Source organism: Castor canadensis, chromosome 4, assembly GCF_047511655.1.
Source record: "Castor canadensis chromosome 4, mCasCan1.hap1v2, whole genome shotgun sequence".
Taxonomy (NCBI): Eukaryota; Metazoa; Chordata; class Mammalia; order Rodentia; family Castoridae; genus Castor; species Castor canadensis.
The window spans coordinates 40,963,288-40,988,100 of record NC_133389.1 but is presented as its reverse complement, the minus strand read 5'-3'; the positions used below and the strand labels follow the sequence as shown (position 1 = coordinate 40,988,100).

General features: G+C 34.9%; 1 protein-coding gene across 10 annotated transcripts in view; it reads right to left on the bottom strand.

Annotated features, from left to right (window-relative positions):
- The window catches only part of Nol4 (nucleolar protein 4), a 319,732-nt gene that overhangs the window by 148,860 nt on the left and 146,059 nt on the right, over nt 1-24,813 (bottom strand). For 2 of the 10 annotated variants that reach the window (XM_074070049.1, XM_074070048.1), the window contains exon 1: nt 12,491-12,740. The exons of 7 other annotated variants lie outside the window; for them this stretch is intronic. Coding sequence is in view for 1 of the 3 variants with exons in the window: in XM_074070048.1 (XP_073926149.1) it covers nt 12,491-12,536 (46 nt within the window). In the remaining 2 variants the exon portion in view is untranslated. Of the gene's footprint in view, nt 1-12,490; nt 12,741-17,653; nt 17,836-24,813 lie in introns of those variants that run through there. One more of the 10 variants, XM_020188052.2, reaches the window with a different exon arrangement.

Below are 24,813 nucleotides of genomic sequence, written 5' to 3'. Positions count from 1 at the left end.
AAAGAAAACCACTGTCAAAGGGGCTGGAGTCATGGCTTAAGTGGTAGAGCATCTGCATAGCAATCAAGAAGCCCTGAGGGGAAAAAAAAGAAAATGAAAACAGTGCTGGTGAAAATAACCCCACAAAACAGTTCATTTTTTAAATCTCTATATTCATTGTTAATGAAAAAAATGATTGAGAATGAAAAAATGTCTGTCAATCATGTCTGGTTTCCATGACTACTTGAAACTGCAGTAGTAGCTTTGCTTTCATATGGAGAAGGAAAACCACTAAATGGACAGGACTTAGAGTAATCTTTTTGTATACTCTCCTTAGGACAAAGCTAGTTTAAGGTTATTGTTTTTTCCTCTTCTAGTGGTGGCCAAATGGTACAAAGATTTGAAAAGAACCAACTTGGAGTATATTCGTAAACAGAAATTGAAGGAAGAACACTAATGATTAATCTTTCATAATAGGCCAAGGACTTAAAAGCATCACGAGAGTTAAGGATACCTTAGTAATCAAATGTATGCGTGACTGTTCTTCCAAATATGATTCATCTAACTCTCCAAACCTAGGTTTGCTTAGTGAGCTCATGAATAGTGGCAGAGTGGGCGATACACCTGGGCAGGAACTGATGCTTCAATCACCTTGTTATCTGATTACCCAACAAAGTGTCCAATCTTAAGACTTTGTTAAAGTACAGAACTTTGAGAAAGTTGCAGATCGATTTTATTAATCCTTTTAATTACAGATGGGTAGTTATTCTCTGTAGAATACACATTTCTGTGAAAACACTGAACTGCTTTAAATGATGACTATCTATTCCACCATTGACAAACTACTGCTTTTATGAAAAAATAGGATAAATTATTAAAAGTTCATCTATGCTGCCCTTGGGAGACAGCACCTGAGTCTGAGAGGAAGCCTATTAGGATCAAGACCAGCTACTAATATTGAGGCTACCTCTTGTGTAGCCAGACACACCTGAAACATTTCTTATTCTGCTCCATGGAATGGAAATATTATCAAGACAATTCTTGTAGGTGGCGACAATAAGACTTCATTCCAGATTATATCTACTGGCAAGATCCTGAGTAGTTTAATTGCTAGGTGAAGAAATGAAAATATGGAGTGGATGATGAACATTCTTCATCATAAATACAAGTTACAGCTTGGAACCAGTTGCAGAAATTAGAAGTACAATGTTTACTGAATTTCTTTGTTTGCTGTTAAGAATCTCGTTTTTTTTTTAAGTTTTGTCTCTCCACTCATGTATATAGACTAGTAGGCAAATATACTAGTTAATCTATAATTGTATAATCTCAATTATTATGGAATTAAAACAATAATGAAGCCAGCCTCAGAAAAACAGGTCTTCTCAACATCAGATGAGATTGGGCATATTCAGGGTGGTATGACCATAGACTCTTCTCAACATCATCTCTGGATGTAACAGCTGTGTGTGACTGAGACAGAGTTTCATCTGGGGAAAGTGAGGCTGTATTAGTTTCTGTGAAATAGAGGGAGCATTCAGTAGAAGCATCTTCAGATGTATAAGAGAGCTATGTAACATGTAATGGTTGTGATGTGTATACTAGCAGTGAAACATTGGGTGCATTAAGGACCCATAGGGTCAGAAATCTAGTGCATACTTTCCTCTCCAAAATGTCCCAGTTGGCATGATCTCTTGGAATCATTTGGAGCTGTGAAATACAGGAAATGGAGTCATTTCAACTGGATCTTTCTATGTTAACCTTTCAAAGAGTATAAAAACTATTGTCGCTAAGGTTTCTTTTAGTTCTCATCTTTCTGAATTATTAGGTGATCAACTCCTTCATAGATTTTGTGAGATACTCTATTCCTTCTCCAAATGATTACCAATATTTGTGTTGTTTTTGCTAAATTTAGCCAAGCAGTTTTTTAACATGAAATTAAATGACACAGGATAGTTCTATGGCTTTTAAGAAAACAAGATGTGACATCAAGATGGTGGAGCAGAAAGTCTTGTACTCTACTCTCCTTTGTGGACACATGACTCAACAAAAATACACAGAAAAATTCCCTTTGTGAAAACTCTAGAAACAACTTGAGAGGTTCATGCATCCTGGGTGAGTGCAAAACCAGCCACATCAAAACTAGTAGGAATATTTGAGAAAACCGAGAGAAACAAATGTGAAGTAACAATGTTCAGTCAAAAATATAGCTTACTAGTTGAAGGGGCTTGAAGTCTTGTGATTAAAAACATACAGAAAGAACCGGGAAATGGTAAAAGTTAAAAAAAAATATTTTCAGAGATTATGGGGAAGGATATAATTGAATAGAATATTTGAAGGCTCTAATATGTTTTTATTACCTGTCAGGAATGTAGGAAAGGTTAGAAGTTATACAGAGTCAGTTTTTTGATACAACAAATGAGAAAACATTAATAAAATTATCAAAATATCAAATATCTTTATCTCTGGAAATGTTTAAGCATGAAGAATAAGCTACTGGAGGACAAACTCCAGTTCTTATTTTTAAAATCAATTTTAGATTGGCACATGGTAAATATTCACTAACGATTTATTGAAGTACGCCTCACATGAGCTCATCATCAGATAGCTAGTTATAGGAAGACCATGAATCCTCCTATATCTTTACAGATGCTGTTAAACTGCTTCTCACATGTATTACATTAGACACTGTGATAGGAAGAATTCTAAAAATGGCCTATTCTACACCCTAATTTTCAGAATCTACAAATATGATTAAGCATCACTCCCATGACTATGTTATGTTTTATGATACAGTTGATCTTAGATAGTCTGGGTGAGCTTTATCTGACCACATGAACTCTTAAACACACAAAGCTTTCTCTGGTTTGTTCCAGAAGAAACCAGAGAGATTCAAAGTCCAAATGTTTTTCAATTCACCATTGCTGGCTTGCAGGTGGAGACGGCTACTTTAGAACAAATACAGGCAAACTTAAGGCATAGACAGAGATCCCAACTGACAGCCAGGAAAGACATAGTGACCAAATTCCTACAATTCCAAGGAACTGAATTTTACCAGCAACCCAGGTAAGCATGGAAGTGGATTCTTTCCTAGAGCTTCCTGATTAGTGTTTACCCAGGCTGAGACCTTGATTTTGGCCTGTGATACAGAACCAATGAGCCTGTCTTTACTTTTGACCTACAGAAATATGGTAAAGGGTATTGTTTTAAGTTGTAAAGCTCGTGATAATTTTTAATCATAAAATGAATACAGTAACAAACAAAAAGGATTTTCTATGATGTGTTAGGACAGCTACTAACATTCAGAATTACTCAAGATACATCAAATGTTAGATGTGTATCAGGGTTTCTCACAGTGTTTTTTTTATCTTTTTTGGCAGGAATGGGGCTTGAACTCATGGTCTCATGCTTGTAGGCAGGTGCTCTACCACTTGAGCCATTCTTGGCTTCCCGGGTAGCTAAGATTATTGGCATGAGCCGTTACTGCCTGTCTCAAAGTTTAGTTGCTTAAGAATTTCATGGGAGATCGCCAAAATGTAGGTCCACTTGGGCACCAAAACTTCTAATGTAACAAAGACTAGAAAACTTGGTTCAATTTATCTTGGTTGGAGTCAAAAAGCCTGAAAGTATTTCTTATATAAGAGCTTAGAGGCCACATGGGACACCTTAATATAGATTATATTCAACAACTATCTGGTCAAATATGTAATCACAGGAGGCAAATTTGGATACCAATATAACTAAATATGACTTACAGCTCTGAAGTCCAGGTTCTGAAAAAACAAATCTAAGATTACTTTAATCTTACTTTATAAATCTCTAAGAAAAATTTTAGGGAAAAAGGGGCCAAAAGTAAATGTTCTTTTCCTTTATCAAAACTAATAAAAGTACTTATGGCCAAAGTGGTCTTAATTTTAAGACTAATGAAAGTATCTGATTTTGTCCAAAGAGTTAATGTAAATGTGTAACTGAAGAGTTAAACACCTCATCTCAGGAAAAGCATTGCCTTCATGACCTTGACTAACAAACTCCTGGGAAGGAAGGTCAAGTGTGTGAATTCTCATTCTCTCTATGAAGCAGAGCTGTGTGTTCTCATGTGCTGAAATTGCTGTAGACTTTGCTCACGTTGTAGGTAGAGTTTCACCTCAGGAGGAATTGGCTAAATCTTTAAAGTTTGTCCTCTGTGTCTCTCAGATTCACTTCCCCTCAGACAACTAATCTTCCAGCTATTTGTGTGTACTCTGGCTCTCTGGAAGTCACTTTTCAGAGGAGTAGATTGACAGATTGATTGATTGATTCTCCTTTGACTGAAATTTCTCTGCAGAAAAATGTTACTTCTACTAGGTACCTATAATTTAAACCTTTTATCTCTAATTGAAGAATGAAAGACTTTTCCCCTTGGTATTTTCTGCTAATAGCAAGCAAGCAAAGCAATGTATTGTGTTTTCGGAGTGGGCGTAAAGGGAAAAGTCCAGTGATCACAGTAGATATATTAGGATCCCAGGGTTTTAGAGTACCTTAGAGGTGAATGATTAGAATGCCTGCCCCTCTAGGTTTTCTCCTAATGTCTCCTAACCTACCCCTGAAAAGTTCTTCCTACTGTAGTGGGGGAGGCAGAATTGCTCAGTAAAGGTATTGAAGCTCTCAACCTCAACATTCTGTGAAACCTGAGACACAAAGCTCTTAAAAGTTATCCAAGTGAATCCAAAAACAAGTATTTCAAAAGACTCCGCAACTTGTTCTCCTTAATTTTACACACCCATCATTGGTTGACTTTCTCTTAGATCCATTCCTCTTCCTTCCTTTGCAAACTTCATTTCCTAGGTTCCTTTGCCTATTGCCTTATGACTTATTTCAGACCAGAAGTCTGGCAGAGGCAGATGATAGGAGAAAGGGGAAATGCCTGAGTATGCACTCACTCCTGCAGCACCCAAGCACTTTGTATCATTCATTCATTCTTGGCATGAGTCTTGGATCTCTAGATCCCAGTACTTGCTAGGAAACATTATCTGTGAAACTTCCTTCCACCAAGTAGCTCTTGCTCTTGGACTCTGTAACAACAGATCTCCCGATCTCCCCCTATCATTCCTCCTCTGGCTTAGGAACATCTCCTTCTGACACAGATTCTTATTTACTTCACTTTCCCTTATTTGGCTTTTTAGCTCCTCTAACACCACTATAAATAGTGCCATGTATTATTAAATTTTTCTAATGAATGACATGGAATGGGCTTCATTGCCAACATCAGATTCCAACTGATATAATTTGTCTTACTATGGCCTCAGGAATTCTGTTTTCTCTCAACTTTGAGGCTATTAAAGTCAATATTTTGTGACTCTTTTTCTCTCATAATGTCAATTCATTATTTGATATCCATGACATTTTCACAAGCTTCCTTTATAGTTTTTCTTTGGAGTTAAAAAATTAATCACTCTTATTATTAGTGGCATTAATTAACTTATTGGCATCTTAAAGGATGAGAAGTCAATGAGAGCTTTGATGACAAACTCTAAATTATTGTTATTTAGATTCATGTTGAAAAGATTAGTATCTTCCTACAAAGATCAAATTATTCTGATTTGTTTAAACAAAAGAGAGAGTAAATAGATTCATTTCAGTATATCATTTGCTTTGAATCTCTGTGTTTTAATCATATAACTCATTTTGGTAGTTATGACACTTCCATTATGTGAAACTGTCATATGAATGAGATAGTACTGTCAGTCTTGCATCTTAAATACCTTGATAAAAAAAAAAAGTTGCTCAGGTTACGTGGCCAGTGACAAACAAGATTAGAAACTGGTTTTCTAATTTGAGGCCAAATTTCTGCCTAAATTGTATTGCTATACATCAACAAAAAGTAAATGTTTTGGTATCATGAGAGGCACCTGGAAAAGAGGTATAATTTTAGATGGGGGAAGAAAATGAGAGAGATGTCTTTAGATTTAGGAGGGTCTTAGAAAAATCACTAAAGTAAAAGTTGTCATTTTAGGTTAGCCATTTTGCAGAACTTCAAAGTCATTAATTACACTGAATATTGTCTGCTGCTACATTCCATTCACTAAGACAAAGATTTTTGCCTAACCGTCTTCTATTAGCATAAAGTGAACAGCCATATGTTTTAAATGCAGAATGATTTCCAATATCATCATAGTTATGAGAGTGCAGGCTGACCAGTGATAGGAATTTATAACTAAAGACAAGTGTATTTGACATTTAAGGCTCAGTGATATCATCTTATGAGTCCTTCTAAAGATTTGAATCAATAGGAGGAGAAAAAAGCTACAAGAAAATGATCTGCAAATATATGAGATGAAAGAAAACCAATATTAACATTTATATTTGAACAATACAGAAAATTAAAATTCTATTGCTGAAGAACAGCAACAAGATTGGCATCTCTATTTAAAAGGTGATTGTTTTCAAAGCTGATTTAATTTATGCCTTTTTTGAGAAATCCTGCAAAGTAAAATAGATAGGTATCATGTACTGCATTTTATTAATGTGAAAATATTTGAGTCTCAAAAAGATCCTGTGATTCACTGAAGGAAGCAGAGCAAATCCAGCTCTAACACTTCATATCACATCTGCCCTATGCTATATTGTCTCTCAAGGAAGACAGGCCTTGGAAATAGCTTGAGTATGGAAATAAAAGAATATGAGTAAAATAACATCAAGAGGAATATGAAGAGAGGGAGGGGCATTAGAGGAAGATGATGAAAGTGTCTTGGAACAAACTCTGAAGTAAGGAGCTGTCCAGTGAATAGGAAAGTAGGTATTTGGTGAAGGGTATTGGAACCATGAAGAAACATCCTGGAAGGTATCAGCTATAAAGTGGTAACAGTTGTCCATTAGTGTAATGGGTACTGAAACAAGAGAAATACTCTCCAAGGACAAAGTCTCCTCTTCTGGTGACCAAATCCACTGAATTACAAACAGGGAAAGGATAGAACTAGGCTTTTATATTTTTCCATTGCTGTATGTCTTGTAGGTAACATTATACTTTGTATGTGGTGGATATTCAGAAAATGTCTGGAGATCTAAATTGATCCAAACCACCCTGACCCTATTTTCTAAACTCATGATTTTCATAGCTTAAAATGTTTTACATTATACACTATTTTTCCGCATTAAGTCATGTTTTCTAAATGCTCATCAAGAGTGGAGATTTTGCTTTAATACTTTATATAAAGCAGTATATATATCAAGTCACCAAGTAGAAATACAATTTTAAAATATTCAGTGGAAGAAAACATTTTGTTTCCATTGATGTTTTATTTATCACAGTAAAGGGATATCCAAAGTGTAATATCAGACTGAGTTTGGGAAAAATGAAAAAACAAAGATTGAAAGGATTCCCAGATAAGGAAGTATTCTTTTTGTAGCAGTGGTGTATATGCTTATTTTCATCTATACTGTTTCTATCATAAGAAAACACTGAATTCTTAAATCACAATTTAAAAAAATCTTTTGATTGGCTAGTTAAAAATAATATAATTTATTATTTCATTATTTCAATTTAAACACTCTGAAAATACCAAATTAAGTGCTCTTACAATGTGATTATTTCTAATTAGTCGAGAATTGCTCAGTCCCTCCCACCTCATGTTTCAAATGGTTATACCAATGTCACATAAGCATGGCCATCTGTAAAATATTTCTTTTGCTAAAGTGTGGTGAATTCTGTTTTGAAAACCCTTATTTTATAATTTAAGTCAAGGAGGTGTGTAGAACATGGATCATATCAAAGTCACCTGTGAACCTGTTAGAAATAGAGAATTACAGGCCTTACCCCAGTCCTCCTGAATCAGAACCAGTGTTTCATATAGAGCCCCAGTAGATTCATCTGCATGATGAAATTTGAGAACCCTAAACTTCTAACATGGTTAGGATTTGCAACTGAAGTGAAAGTCATAAGAGGGCATTGGGCAGGAGGGATTACTGTGGTCCACTTGCAAACAAAATTCAGTACAGACAGCCAGTGTGAAAAGACAAGCAAAACAAAAAGATACTGTGAGGGATACTGCAGGCCTACCTCCCACAGTCTTGGTGTACAATTGTTTTTTCAGTATAATTATTGTGTTCCTTGACTCTCAAATGTATCCTGATGTGAGCAATAAGTTATAAGAAAATCTTGTATTCAACTTGGTGAAGTTAAGGTTATTTCACGGCCTCATTGTCCTGCATATCTTATACTTGGATCCCTTAAGTCATGGTCTCCTTATTGTGACTCATCATTCTTATAAAAACAGTTTTTCTGTCCTCACTGTTTGAAGTAACTGAGACAAAAATTTTACTGTTGACTAGTTTCTACTAGGTATCATTAAAAATAATTTAAAATTAAATGTTGGGTATTTAATTTATTATATGCAATCCTCAAAGTTGGTTTAGGTTGTTCTAATGTCACAGGGGATATTTTCTGAGATCCTGATTGAATGACTTCTTTATGTTCTCATAGGTTCCATGCTTACTTAGCACTTAGGAGCAGCTGACTCCATAGCCTGGTCCTTCCCTCCCCAGCACATGCCTATAAGCTCAAATCCCCAAGTCTTCTGGTAACACTCAGCACCAGACATGGAAAAAAACTGTGACATGCCTGACCCTTTCTAAGGGCAAAGAAATTCTTTTTGGTTATAGGACACTACATGCTGTCTGTTTTTCTTGACAAGAAAAATGTGTAGATGCTTTGTGACATGGGTTAAGCAAAAATTTTTTAGACCATGAAAAGTCAAGATGTATAATTTTAAACTTTTGCTCTCTTTAAATAATTTCTCTCCAAAGTTGCTCAATAGATGGTTGAAAAAAAAGGAAAAACAAGAGGAAGGAAGAAAGGGATGCAGGCAATACTCTTTGCAAATTACAAAAACAATAAAATACTCCACAGCAATGCTACTCAAATGACCTGAGGGGAAGAGCACTGTATTTGGATTTCCAATATGTCACAGACAACTAGTTTGTTAAAAATAAATTCTCAAAGCATGAAATGTGAATAAAAGAGAAAACCCAAGCCTATTAATATCTTAGTAGATTCTAAGGACACTTAATTTCTTGGTTCCAATCCTGTGCTTATCTTTCTGTGTACCAGTAACAACTATGAGGATTAGTACTATTCACTAACTTCTCCTTGAGTAGCCTAAATTGGTAGACACTCACTAAAAATTTATAATAAGTATAAGCAATATATTAGAGCTATATATGGAATTTATTTTGGATAATTTCCCTCTGACTTATTACCATATTATTTTAGGAAGATAATATGATGCCTCTTTTTAAATGATTAGATTGAAGACGAAAGGCAGAGATTTTTTACTGATGGTCATATACTGAGCCATAGAATAGAAAGAAAACCAATTCTCTTGTCACCGAGGCCAGTACTTTTCCAACAGGACTACATGGCTCATTTTTTTTTTCTGCATCAAATTGGACATGCAGATCAATTAGCAAGCTGAAAGCACTTTTATTTTCACTTTTGGCTAGCAAACTCTAGTGAATCTCTAATTTACACATTTCAGTGCTGCAGACACTTGCAAACCAGTATTTTAAGAACAAGCCTTTAATTTGGCTTGGACCCATTATTGTATATATAGTGTTAAAATGTTTATTTACTTCTCATTTGTGTCACAGCAGAAATGTCATTGCTATAATTAATCAAGAGATCCAAAAAAGATAACCATGTCATCAATCCCATTCCATTTTTCTTTAGTCTGTAGATGCTAGGACTTTTGTGGTCACTGGTCATATTGAAACCCTTGTTTCAAGTAGCCAGGTGCTAGTGACTCATGCCTGTAAGCTACTCAGAAGGCAGAGATCAGGAGGATCATGGTTCGAAGCCAGCCTGGGCATAATAGTTCATAAGACCCTATGTTCCTATGTTGAAAAACCCTTCATGAAAAAGGGCTCGGGAGTGGCTTGGTGTAGGCCCCCTGAATTCAAACTCTAGTACCACATGCACCAAAAAAAAAAAAAAAAAGGATAAATACAGCAAATCATGAGCAAAATATCCTTTCACCAGGTGATTCAAAATCATAAAGGAAGAATGCATCTTTAAACTCTTAATGACAATAGTTTCTGAAAAAATATCTATTGATCTATCAATCATCTATTTATCTATCTTGTATGGAAGTATACTTGCCAACTGTTAATGAAGGTTATCCACTGACAGTACAATGGATTGTGAGTGGAGACTTTTTTTTCTTTATACAATATTTTGGAAACTTTTTCATGACTCAATATTTTAAAATCACTATTTTATTAATATCTTTTATGACTTTACCAATTGAAACTTGAAATAAAGCTACATGCAAGACAGAGTCTCATCCCCTTAGTAAACAGACAAAAAAAATATAGTGTAGGTGTGCAAATGAAATTCTAAAGGAAACGTGCACAATGTCAAAGTCCCCAAGGTGCCGGGCAATGAAAGTGAGTCCACCACATAATGTAAAACAATCTCTTTGTATTTCTGAGGTATCAATAACCAAAAGAACCATGCTAAATATGTCTTGGCAACAGGGCTACAACCCAGAATTCAGGCAAATCCATTACCAAAAGTGTTCATATAAATGTGGTCAAAAGCATATTTTATAGTTTAACTACTTATTGAATTTGGGTCCTTTTATTGTAATTAAGTAGATAAATTTAGTGTGTAAAGATGAGAGGTGGTACAGAGAGCATAATAAGTTGGGAAGGATCATTTCAGAAAATTTTATCTAATAACACAAAATACTCTAGAATTCAAGACACATAATGAAAATATTCTCCAGATTATAAATCTGGTTTTTTAAGTCAACACGTTTTGCTTATAACTGCTAATTGCTACAAACCTATATATTTGAAATAAGAGCTAACAATTATATCTTGTTAACTTCAGCTCTGTTATTTCTCCTGATAAGTTAAAAATTAGAATATAATCTTAAGAGAGGGTAGGCCACTAGGAAAACCAAGTCTTGAGGTCAAGAACAGACAAAGCTAAAATAACAGGTTAAAATTCTAAGCTTCCAAGAACCCTTAAGAATTTAGGAATAATACTGTAAGGATTTGTAACAAAAAATGAGCAAAAACAAAAAAAATTCCCACATTCTTGCACCTTTTCCCCCCACTCCCCACTGTGAAGAATATCAGCCAAAGGAAGGAATTAAAGGCAAAGCAGAGCTGTAATATCCTGTCTGTGACAGGTATTCTGGAAAGCACATGTCTCCTTCCTCATGTGGGGAACAGTCAGCCCCAGGGACCTTATTAGCTACAAAACATAAAACGCCACTTGCTTTTCACCCTTTAATTTCCTACATGCCTGTCAATTTCCATAGAGAGGAGACAGTTGGGCAGCATTCTCTAATAACTCATGGCTTCTGGGGTTTTCCAAATTTTGAAGCATCTTTCAAAGCAGTAGGATAACATTATCTGTACATTTTATTTTCTTCTCTAATTTTTTTTTTACTAATTGAAGTAACTATTAATAGACAAGGCTTGAAGTCATAGGTTGTATATATCAAAGTTAGTTTCTTATTCTCTTTTTAAAATCTACCTTGGTTTTGCTCCACAATTCATTGCATTAGCCATATTACAATGTACATTATTGTTCTTAATGTCTACTATCCAGGGAAGTTCTTTTAATTTTTAGCAGAAGGTATGAGATATTTAAATCTATCATAGATATAATTCTTAAAAGAGGTTTTTCTGTTGTATGAAGCTATATATGTGATTTTAAAGTATAATATCAGATACCAATACAAAATGGGAATGCATCTAGGAACAAAACCTGAAAACTTTTTCTAGAATTTTTCTAGGTTTTAAATATTCTTTAGTATATTCGGATGTTCTGTTCAGATTTTGACCCCACTTTCTCCTCTTAAGACCTGATTATAATCATTGCCTTATCTCTTCTGGCTCCAATTTTCCACCACTCTCTCCAATTCATTCAACCAAATCTAAGAATAAAAGAAAGAGACAAGTTCTCTAGCTAACAATATTAGCTCACTTTCATAAATGAAAAATTCTGAAGGCATTTCTCCCACAGAGACCTTTTCTCTCTGCAAATAAAGAGGAATACTGGGCCAGAAAACATGATGGTATTTTATGAATTTCAGAGAACTATGCCCATCATCTCCTAGCCCAACTGTTAGGAATCTCAGTGGATTCATATGGAAGATCAACATTGGAAAAGTTGTTTGTTGACCTTTAACCCTCTTCCAAGCTTTTAAGTATAGTGACTGATAAATAGCATGTAAATACATAGACCAATGAATCTACTAGTCAAATAATACCAATTAGAAAGGGAGGAAAGGAAAGTAGACCTTAACAGGCTAAATATGGCAAATAAATTATGGTAAATGGTAACTGTCATTTATTAAGCACCTATTTTGTGGAAATTTATCTTTATCTCCTTGTTCCCAAAACAACTGCATGAAATAGTAACTGTCTCCACATTATGAGTTAGAAAACTTTCATATGCTGAAGGCTTCCTAGATAATACTTCCCAGGGCTCCTCCTTTCTGTCAGCACTGTAGGTTGTACTCACCTTCATCAGAACACTTTTCACACTTGTCAAACAGGAGGAATGACATTGTAGTTCAGAGCGTGGACTTCACATTCAAAGATGCACAATTCAGAACCCAGCCCTGTCAATTGCAAGCTGTGTGGTTTTGTCAGATCTTTGAACCTTAGTTTCCTCATAGAGAGAACAAGAACAGCTGCAGTTCTTACATCACAGGACACTTGTTAAAAGTAAATGAGTTAATTCTTGCACAGCATCGAGCTTTGTCCATATAAAGGAAAATAGTATTGTGATTTTCTTCATATTCTTGCAGTGTGCCTAGGTAGAAGCAGGCCCAGGGAAAGGACTATATTAAATGACATTGAATGAATGACAAATGAATGAATCAATAGATATACGAATGGAAGGATGGGTGGCTGTGGAAAGATAAATAATCTTCTGACTCCCAGGCCATTCTTTCTAAAAAAGGTCCAATTGCTTTTAACATTTTTTTCTTCCTGGTATAGGACAATTTTCTGTGAGATTCGTGATCAGACTATGACCAGTGGCCCACTTAATTATAGCATAGGACATTAGGTTACCTAAATACCCAAGGCAAGAGCAATAAAAAACGATTCTTTCCTTATCACCAATACTATTTGTAGCATAACTCTCTGATTATTAATTATGTGACTTCAAAAATATTCCTTGCCCTTTATAACCATCAGTTTCCTTTCTCATTAACTGTTTCATAATGTAATTATATGTGTGCTGCAGTGTTGTTGTAAGAATTTAATGAGATAATGTGTATAAAAAGGTATAAGGGGTAAAAGTGTGAATTTTCTTCCAGGAAGGAGTTACTGCCCCTCTACCATACCCTCTTTAGAATCATTTCTTGAAAACATATAGACATGTTAAAAGGCCCAGTCTTGGAATTTTCTAACCCAAGATTGAGCACTTCTGAGCCTTCAACCTATAAATGTGCACCTCTAGAATTAGCTCAAGGGTTTGTCTCATGAGACAAACAAGACACAATCACAGGTGCTTCCATGTGTCTATCAAGGAGACAGAGAAGTTCTAACTGTGCCTTGTTCTACTTTACTCCTTGTGTGTGATACTGTGTCCAAGCTTTGTAGTCACTTTTGCATAATCCTGCATACATACTCTAAAAATTGTGTTCGCTCTCTCTTCCATATAGGTATGGAGAGATCTATTGTTGGCAAGATTGCTAATTTTCCCATATTTAAAATGATAAAGACCCAAACAACTGTTAATTGTTGAAGTTGTTTTTGTAATTAGTATAATTATTAGCATGTCAGAACTACAATGATAGAAAATCATGCCAATTATCCAGATAAAAAAAGACAATAAAATGCTTTCCTCCCTAACTAATTGGCTCATTGCTACTGAAGTGTTTTTCCCAAAATTCAAGCGAATATGTACTTTTACCTTTGCATTAAATTTACTTTTATCATATATTACATCAAAAGCAAAGTATTAAAAAGTATTAAATTTTAGAACTGTTGCAGTCCACTAATTAAAGATATTTTTGGTCTTACTAAAATGTTGTACACTTCAAATGAAAAATACTTGTCAAGTTTTCACATAATCCAGTGAAATATTACTATCCAGAATACAAATATTAGAGAGAGAACAAAGTATAGAAAGTAATGTAACAAAAGATGCTTTGAAGCTTGGTGTAAAAATGAGACCTAAAGCAAACTACATCATAAGTAAATTAGCTTTTATAACCGATGCAATATTTGTTTCATAGTTTTAAAGATTATCATTAAAATCTCTAAGATCAAATTGATTGCTGCCTCCCATTACCAGTACAGCTCTATAACCCCCATTCTTCCTATTGACTTTCCTTCTGTCAGAATGCCATTCATCATGTGAGCCTCAAAGGTTCTTTCTTTAATGGTAATCAGTCCTTGGCCAAGACTATTTTCTGTGCTTAATTTATCATACTACCTAACTAATACCTGGGATATTATTTCCTGAATATTGGTCCTAACCACCAAACTGAGTATTTTATGGAAGTCTTAATTTAGCATTTTACTCCATAATTATTATCAACTATGTGACAGAAGCCAAAGAATTCTTAGTTGGATAAATTAATGCTTGATATTTCATAGGTTACACATGTATGATTTCTTTGCCACCTATTCTCTACTTTAATTCTCAGGATTCTATGCTAGATTAGGCTTAGGCCTGTTCCCTTCCACCAACTATTGCCAATGTCATTTAGTCATCCCACCCCACATTTATAGAATACATCTTCACAGAGCACTACTCCTTTATCTCACTCCTGGTTCACACATGCCCCTGGGCCCCAAAGGCATTAAAAAATATGTATTATCCAGATATAGATCTCAGACTGATGTTCTGGTCTTTCTACAGTCTAAGTTCAACAACTTCTCCAGCTATCTTGCTCATACCACCCTACACATTTGCCTTCATGCAACTCTAAGTAAACAAACAAATTGAGCAACAAACATGTTTGTTTTGAGACATACAGTCAACCATAAGAGAATATAAAAGGACTTTTACACCAGCATAAATCCTATGATTAAAAACAGAGAAGTCATTAACATTTCTCTAAAGTGGCCTTTCTAATCTAATTATGTGTCATAGAAGTAAGTCAAATAAGGCAAATTGAACCTTGCTTTGATTTTTGAAAGCAAATACAAAAGGTGTTCCTATCACAGCATCACCTTTTGTGCTGAGCATTTTTGTTTTCATTGTCTTCTTTAGAACACACATCAAGCATAAACTGTATTGGATAGTCTTAGAAGTTATCTTCAGTTTATGTTATATGAATCATGTGTTAATGACTCATGTATTTGTTTGTTGAGAGTTCTGTAGCAGATGTTTGTGCTACAAATTCCCTGTGTCAATGTTTTCTTTTTCTCTATTCAATACTCTGGTTCCCTGTGCAAAAGTTCAGACCCTTTCCAGATCACCTATAGACCCCACAGCTTTTAAGATCTTGATGGTCTCAATATTTTTATTGTTAAAGTGACTCTTGGACTTTCCAAATGGCATTTCAAACCTTTGGGATCAGTTCAAGAATAGAGCAACTTCTTCTTTCAAAGATACCTGAAGCATTGCCTATTAAGGGATAATTAGGCTTTGGAGATGACCTGCTCTTTTCCAAGCAATACCTGTACAGAGCAGAAGGGTCAAACCAAACTAGCCTCAGAGAGAGAACTAATCCTCACTAGTCTTCAGCTGACAGAATTTGGCTCCAGGTCAATCATCACTACATTTTCAAAAGACATAACACAGAAGACAGGTAAGTGAAAATTCTAAGTGACATGCAAAACTTTGCTTTTAAACTGCTTGGGAATACCTCCTGGAACTCTTTAGTTCAGGTACTGATTGGGCTAAACTCCTAATTATTTTTTCTTAATTTTAATTCATTTATCTACTTATACACTTTATTATCTAAATAAGTGATAACTATTTTTTCTTAGTCATCTTTCTCAGTTCCTGTTTTATCAATTCTGAGTCTAACAACATAAACATTAAATTTCAGTCTTTTTTAGAGTAAGGTTTTTTTGGTTTCTCTCATTTTTGCACTAAGTCTCTGGATAGGGATCAGTTACTCTAGATCCAGCCCCGCCCCCCTCCAACACCCAGTTAAATTAAAAAACAACAGATTTATCTCTTTCTCTTTGTAATTTTCAAGGATCTTAACCTTGAACTACTGATAGGAATCCCTGAAAAAGAAGTTGTTGGAACAATCTGTAATCATTTTCTGAAAGGGTCTCTGTGATTTCCTGCTTTGTCTCCATTTTCTTAAGACCTAACACAGTTCTAATCTGAATGCAACTAAGCCAAGTATGACCCTCAAGGTTCTGTGTGTACTTCCAACATATGAAGAGAATAATTTTATGTAGCATTTTAATACAACTGTAAAGTACAAGTCTATGGTTCATTCCAGCATTAAGTTTCAGATGTGTGTACATGATGTGTGTTCTGTTTTCGCAGCAACACCCAAGTCTCTTCCATTCTGAGAAATTAAAACAGCACACTTCAAATGGCAATTAAATATTTTTTTATGATAATGGTGATATTTAACATAGACTATCATGCTGGCTGAAGTGTGTACGTAGTACATTAATAACCTAGGGTTGTGCACATGGGGAATAAAAACCACTTTCTAAATACATGTTATAAAAATACAGCCATGATCCAAACAATTGAATAACATCATGAATGCAGCATGATAGAATTTTCACCATGACTATTTTAAATAAAGTATATACATTTAAGTTAATACATAGTGAAAATCATAACCACAGATCACATGTGAGTAATATAATATGAAAAATGTACATATTCTTAAAAATTCTTTTCATTTACGAATGTGGATTAAAGTATCCTTTGAACAAATTAAGTTTTTGAAAGACTAGATGTTCCACAATACATATGAACATGAAAACATTTCAAATTTATAGAAAGGTTTCTAACTTTAAAGCTAAAAAGAATGTAATCTACGGTAATTGTTGAAGGAATTGTGTAAATATAAACCAAGGAAGAAAAACAACTAAACAAACTCACATAGACCTCTCCCTGAGAGCAAAATCCATTTGAGCAAGCAACAGAAAATCCTGAAAGATTAGCACATTGCACATGCTGTATGCCGACAAGTTGAAGGATCAGCACCAAACAAAATAGCTAAATAATTTACTCTTAACAAAAGAATACCTTTTTCATCATATTATAATTACCTTAAAAGAACTATACCACTTGTATGCTTCTAAGAGGATTTTAAAAAGATGTATATACAATTGAAAACACTGGCAATTCTAAAATGAAATTTCATCACTTTTGGTGTTGAAGAAACACAACTTGCTTAGACATATAGATTTTTTTCATGAAAATTTTCTCTCTATAGAATTTCAAATTTAAATGCACAAAAGTTGTGATAAATAAATTAAGTGCCAAAGTACATAACACATTTTTTCTTACCTAATTTTTTCATGCTCACAGGATTTTATAGGGCTATTACAAAAGTATCTAAAATTTTTCCTAAAGTTACTGATCTGGTAACCTTCTAAATGCTCACTAAACTAGGAAAATGTTGGCATTTTCATCAGAGTCTCCTGCTGTCATTCCCCTGCTGCATGGGACAGTCTTCAACAAGACTTACACAAACCTCATTCATCAGGATTCTACTCTGGAGAAGCTCACACTTACGGTGAATTCTGCTCTTCAACTTAAATACCAGTGTCTGTGGCAGGCCAGTTCTATCATTGCCGATCCAGCATCCCTCAGGCGAGGTCCAACCTTTCCCTCGAAGTGCACCCAGGGATTAGTCTGACTTCCCCTAAATTCTCTCCTCTGCACAGTAAGAGCTAATCTTTCCTGTATGAAGCAGGAGATGGTGTTGCTATGACAACAGAGCACATTCTAGCAGTGGGACTACTGAGATGAGCCTTCAAAGACTCAGAAACATGCACTCAGTCTTCCTCCAGGGCGATGGGCTCCTTCCTTTAGGATTTAATCCCCCAACAAGTTTATTGTCAGAGTGGGTTGTTGATTTTCTATGTATTTTGCTATGGGGAGATCACTGGTTAAGAACCTGGCTAGAAGATTACAGAATTATTTAATAAAAGTGCCATTCTCACTTACATGAAATTTCAAGTGGTAAATGCTCCATAAATTTATTTTAAAACCTTACTCCCACTTAAATTTAATGCATTCTGCTTCCTCTTGTTTTTTCTAGAAATGATAATAATATGTTAAGAATGGCATTATCAAGGGGAAGCTTTATTTTTTTCTTTTTTGTTTGTGTATCATCACCATTAGCTAGCTGTTGATATTGCATTGTGTCAACTTGAAGGTTAGATCCAGTCACATACACATATATGTGCGCGCACACACACACACACACACACACATCTATTTTCTCTCTCCAGCATCAATGTCTGGAGCCTTGAGGTTTCAGGGTGGGGGAGGGGATATGCTAACAAAAGCAAATCCCTGCAGCCGCATTTTGCATACATATATTAGACAGAGAATAATCACAATAAGCACGAACCATTTAGGAGAATAATCATTAGTGGAATTTAAGTAACTATGCAAGAGCAGAGGAGACCTAAAATCAGACCACATTACATGGGGGCAGATATTAAATATTAATTTCAAACAGAGAACTTCCAATATGGAGGAAATAATAAACACATATATTGTAAATAGTTGAGAATGCATTTCAACAGTTCTAAGCATGTGCTTTTTTGAATAATCATTTTCCTCAGAAACATCTTGGCAATTCAGGCATAGACACCCCTTTCCCTGGAAAGAAAGACAGAGGGCAGAAAAACTTTTCCCTCTCTGAAGCAGAGGTTCAGCTTAGCAAACTGCCCTGAGTCAGTCAGGTTTTCACCCAGAGAACCCTCCTTCCCTTTTCCCCTCTTGATTTCTCCCTCTTTATTTCCCATTTTTTAATCCTTCATGTCAGGAGCAGCTTTGGCTAGTGCACACCACCCTCCGCCACTGGCTATAATTGCTCTCCTTTGTGGCTGAAGCAAGATGGTCTACATCATCTAAAAAATCCACTCTGAGTGCAGGGAGAGAGCAGCACTTTGTGGGGGACTGCTGTCACTCAGAGGGGAGAGGATCCATAGGGTAGATGGAGTCCAAGTCCTATTGGACTACATTGGGCTACCTTCAGTTACCCCTTGCTAATCACTCCAAGGTGTTTGAAAAGCTTTAAGATATTAGCTAGCGTTGATAATGCATATAATGCATGTATTTATATTTAGTAGTTCATATCAAATGGAAAGGAGCATTTTAAAACTCACCCTGATTTGTGCTTTTGATTTCTATCATAGTAAAACATAGCACTTAAATTTGTGTTCAGTGTATGCTTTGGGATTCATTGTAAATATCTACTTCACAATCTGTGTGGATTTTTTCTTCATGATCCTCTTTCCAGAGCTTGTCTGAAGATCTAATTCAAAAGTTACAGCACCTATTTTCATTATGTTCATTATCATCTAATTAGTAAAGGATTTTTTTAAATTTCACTTCATCTTCGGGGAAACTGGATAGTTGCCAAAACATGTAAACAACATATGGCTTACTTTCAAAATCAACCAACCAGAATTATTATTTATAAAGAATTTCTTAGCTAAAAAGTGTGTTGAAATAATTTCCTGCTCTAATAGGTAATGTTTACCATCTGCTATTTCTTTAAGACTGACTACCTGGAGATCACTCATTTTGTGGGGTTTTCCATTCTCTGCCACCCCCCAAAAGACAATATTACTAATTATGGGGAAAGTTTTTAAAGTAGATCATAGTGAGTGTGCCACAATTTATATTTGAATTTTGAAGATAAGTCATACCATCTAATGACATAACAGATCTGATTCAAAGAAATTTAAGTGTTATATTTTTTCACATATTATTTACATTATCCCTTATTTTTAACAAAATAATCAGTATGGTCCAATAATTAAAATATTATATTTGTATTACTGGAAATAGGGACAGGGAGAGTATATTTCTCAAAATAAGTTATAAGGATTACTAGAATTTACTGGTCTCTCAAAGACCCACATGTTAAAGGATGGGTACCAGGGTAGCACTACTGAGAGAGAGAGTAGAATTTTAGAGGTGGCCGTTAAGCAAGGCTCTTAGGTTATGGGAGGTATGCCCTCTGAAGGGATTATGGAATGCCATTCATTCTCCTGTCTCTCTGCTTTGGATGTTTTTTTATAGAACCAAATTAATACAGATGCTATGCCTTTAACATCTGAAACAGTAATCTAAATAAACATTTTCTCTTTATAAGTTAGTTACCTCAGGTATTTCACTGTAGGTAACACAAACCTGACTAATATAAGGATGATTGCCACGCAGTTCTGAGAAGAGCTCTGAGACACTGGAGCCCATGGCAATGGGAGCAAAGAGGAGGTCAAACCACTTTTTTTTTTTCTAAGAAGCTACTTTTGTTGGATGTCTTGGTACAGTCTCTGGATTTTAGCTGGTCACTGAACACATACTTCACTGACAAAGTACATTACTAATCTCTGTATGCCTGTTTTCTCATCATCACGTGGAAAAAATAATAGTACTTATCTCATGGAATTCTTATAAGGATTTAAGTAATAATATTTAAATTTCTCATAACAGTGTCTGGATATGGAAAATACTAGGTATTATTCAGGACTTTATTTTCATATTATCAATCTGATTTTAATATCTAAAAGTCAGTAAATAATATTTTAGAAATCTAAAATATATCAGAAGATAAACATCAGCTTATCTATATGACTAATAACTGTGCCTTACCAAGTTCAAAATAAATGAATACATATTCAAGGAATGAAGTGAAATTTAGAATGTCGCCCTCTTGCATACTAATTCTCTTTTATGGACTATTTGCTAGCCAATAGCTAAACACCACAAGAAGTAGGATTACCCCTCAATATGAACAACCACACAATCCCTTTTGGTTATACAAGAGAATGAGTTATCACTTAGAAAATATTTATTTAGAACCCCTATAGTAGATACTATGGTATATCCTGGGATATAAAGACTTAGACCACTGGTATGTAAGAGAGGTGACTGTGAAGGAGAGTGGCTAACTCCTCCCTAAGGCATCTGGGAAAGCTTCTTAGGAGTGGTCAAATTCTAATTAGGATCTGCTCACACTTGTAATACAAGCTACCTGGGAGGAGGACATAGAAGGTCTGTGGACTGCCTGGGCCAAAACAGGAGACCCTATCAGAAAGACAACTAAAGGAAAAGGGATGGAGGTGTGGCTCAAATGGTAGAGTGCCTGCATAGCAAGTACAAGGCCCTAAATTCAAATCCCAGTACTATAAAAGCAATCCAACTACAAATTTTGAAAATGAATACAGAAATATTTCTTCTTTATATAGTGGGTACTGTTTTTCCATATCATCTCTATGATTTTAATATCTAATAAAGCAAAATGAATAAATAACATCTAAGGATGAGAAAACATGTCAGAAGAGAAACAGACCTGTATGATAACTAACCAATCATTACAAGTTTATGATGTTAAAAATAGTGCTTTTAATTTAAAAATAAATGGCTAGTCTAGCAAATGAATATATAGTTGACCCATAAAAGTAAATTTTCCTTATTTTTTGACACTATCTTACATTACTAAGAGCAAAAAAAAATCCATAATTACCATTATTTTAAATTGTACAACAAAACTAATTCCAGATAGGGCAAAGATTTAAATTTTTTTAAAAAATTGCAAAAAGACTGAAAGAAATTTAAGAGAGACTTAGAAAGTAACTTAAATATAAAAGTAAAAAAAAAACTTTGGAATATCTGTCAGATAAAATGACATACTATTTGGTTCATAAATCAATAGATATTATCTCACACTTTAAAATAATTTATTAGGTAATCATTTATTCAGCAGCAATCATATGCCAGATATTGCAAATTATAAAGAAAAATAAGACAATTTTATATTTTTGGCAGTACTGGGGCTTAAATTCAGGGCCTTCACCTTCAGCCACTCCACTGCCCTATTTTTGTGAAGAGTTTTTCAAGATATGGTCTCACAAACTATTTGCCTGGGCTGGCTTAGAACCATGATCCTCCTGATCTCTGCCTCCTGAGTAGGTAGGATTACAGACATGGGCCACCAGCACCTGGCTGAAAAAATTTTAACTTCTACAAGTTTGTAGCAGTAGAGCCAAATAAGTACTCAGGCTGTACCACTCAGAGTACCATCACTTCAATAAAATGATACAAAGGATGCAATGACAAAATGTAGGCAAGATCTTTTTGTCCTGGTACAGGGAAGTGGACATATGAAATCCTCTAATAGCCATGTAGATGGAGCCATAATGGAATAGACTACAACAGGCCAATGTTCTTGCTGAAAATAACCAGAAAAACTAATCTTTACAAATTTGTGCTGGAAATCTCTTCGAAGGGATCAGACAGCTAAAAAGTAACCAGGGTTTTGAGAGAGATCCCAAGATCCCCGAGAAAAAGAAATCAGAAAAAGTGTGAACCAGCGTTCTGTAAGTAACTTTTTCTCTTAAGGCAAATGTCAATCTTGGTGTGGAGAGAGTGACTGGTAATTTGAATATATATTGCTAATAGTTAGAGAAACAAGTAGAACTTTTGAAAATGCCATAATGCTAGAGGGAAAGAAATAATAAAAGATTGAAAAATGGTACCCAGTATGTAAATTATCAAGATTGCAGAGTGAAGAAAATAATAGAAAAGTGAGACCACCACTGTCATTTTTGCCTTTGAATAGTCTTATGTTTCACAGAAGAGCAAAGGAGATAAGCAGAAAACTGCTTAAAAAGAAAGAAAAAGCAAGCATTTACTGTATTCTCCATTTTGAACTGACTTGAAAGGCCAAGGGCCACAAGGGAGCAAGGGCTTTGTTACCAGTCCCAGCTCTCCGCAGAGACCTCCACCAGAAAAGACCCTGTGAGTGGAGGAGAAGCAGATGGAGAAGCAACTTATGATTGTAAGAACCAAAAGCCAGCAACAAGTCAGCTCAGAACTTGATTTTGATTCAGATGACCTTGTGTACAAGGGAAACTGGCTAGGCAAGTAAATTTCCTAAGACCCTTTACTATTTTTCATACACAATAGACAGTATTTGATTTTAAAAATTGCAAGGCATTCCAAGAAATAAGATCAAGAAGACAAAAAACATATTTTAGAAAAATAAAGACACAAATAGCCCAAGACCAGTAGATTTTTAGAAGCAGATTTTAAAATTACTGCAACTAATATGTTTTAAGAGAATTGATGTCAAGAGGAGGTAACTTCATCAGAACCGAAATCTACAAAAGAGAATCAATCCAAAATTCAAGAATTTAAAATATGGGACAATTAAAATTATACATTTAATAGGTAGGGTTTATATCTGATAAGAGTTATATAGAAAGGGCTGGCTTAGTGGCTAAAGCCCGTAATCATAGCTACTTCAGAGGTAGAGATTGGGAGGATTGTGGTTTGAGGCTAGCTGAAACAAAAGTTTGCAAGACTCCATCTCAACCACAGTGCAGGCTGTCCCAGTCATAAAATGAGACCCTCTCTAAAAAATAACCAACACAGAAAGGGCTGGAGGTGTGATAGAGCACCTGCCTAGAAAGTATGAGGCCCTGAGTTCACCTCCCAGTACTAAAACAAACATAAATAAAGAGTTACATAGAAAGATAGAGATGACTGAGGATTAGGTAATTGGAACACAGATCAGTAGAGAATATCTGGGCAGAAAATTGGATTAAATGTATGAAAACAATATTAGCAATAGATAGGAAACAGGAAAATAATATCTGTAAAATACTAGTAAATGTTTAATAACCAGCCCTCAAAAAAGTGGAATACAATATTATACATTTCACTGATATAAAGAGTGTTTAACACAATTTATAAATAATAAAATATGAAATGCTCTATGGTAAATTCCATAGCCAATGGACTCTTGGGATACGCTCACTGATTTCTGCTGACAAGTCGTATTTGTAGGCAACATATGGATGCAGCTGACCATCAAATGTGCTTCAACATGGATGTTGGGTCATGTTTTTAGCTAGGTTAACGCAAAGGATGAAAGTATAATGCTAAAAATGGACACTGTAAACTCGTTAATCACTCATGTCATCAAATCTCTTGCTGAATCAGGTAACTTTTCAAATTCTGGATAATTTATATGATTTCAGTCTTTTCAAATTTGTTATGACTTCTTTAGCCTAATATGACATTTGTTCTGAAGAATAATCCATGTGCCTTTGAAAAGAATGTCTGGAGCAATTGACCTAAGTATGTCTGCTAAGGTCACTTGGTCAATGGAGTTGTTCAAGTCTTCTATTTTCTTATTGATCTTCTGTTTGGTGATTCTATCCATTACCACCAGTGGGGTATTGAGGTTTCCCACTATTAATGTGTTTGTCTATTTTTCCTTTCATATTGTCAATGTTTACATCATGTATTTGGGGACTCTGATATTGAGTGCAACATTTTTATAATTGTTATTTCTACTTGATGAATTACCCTTTTATTATGACATTATGTCTTATTTGTGACTTGTAACAGTTTTTGTCTTACAGCCTATCTCGTCTTATGTTAGTGTGGTCATCCCTGTTCTTCTCTGGTTACCACTGGCATGAAAAGTATTACCATCCTTTTTTGACATTCATCCACAGTGTGACCTTACATCTAATGGGAGTCTCTTGTTTCAATGTATGGTATGATCCTGTTTTTCTTATTTATTCAGTAAGTTACATATTTTGATTAGGGAATTTAATCCACTTATAGTCAGAGTAATTACTGACATGGAGAAGGATGTACTGTTGTAATTTGATGACTGTTTTTTGTATATCTGATAG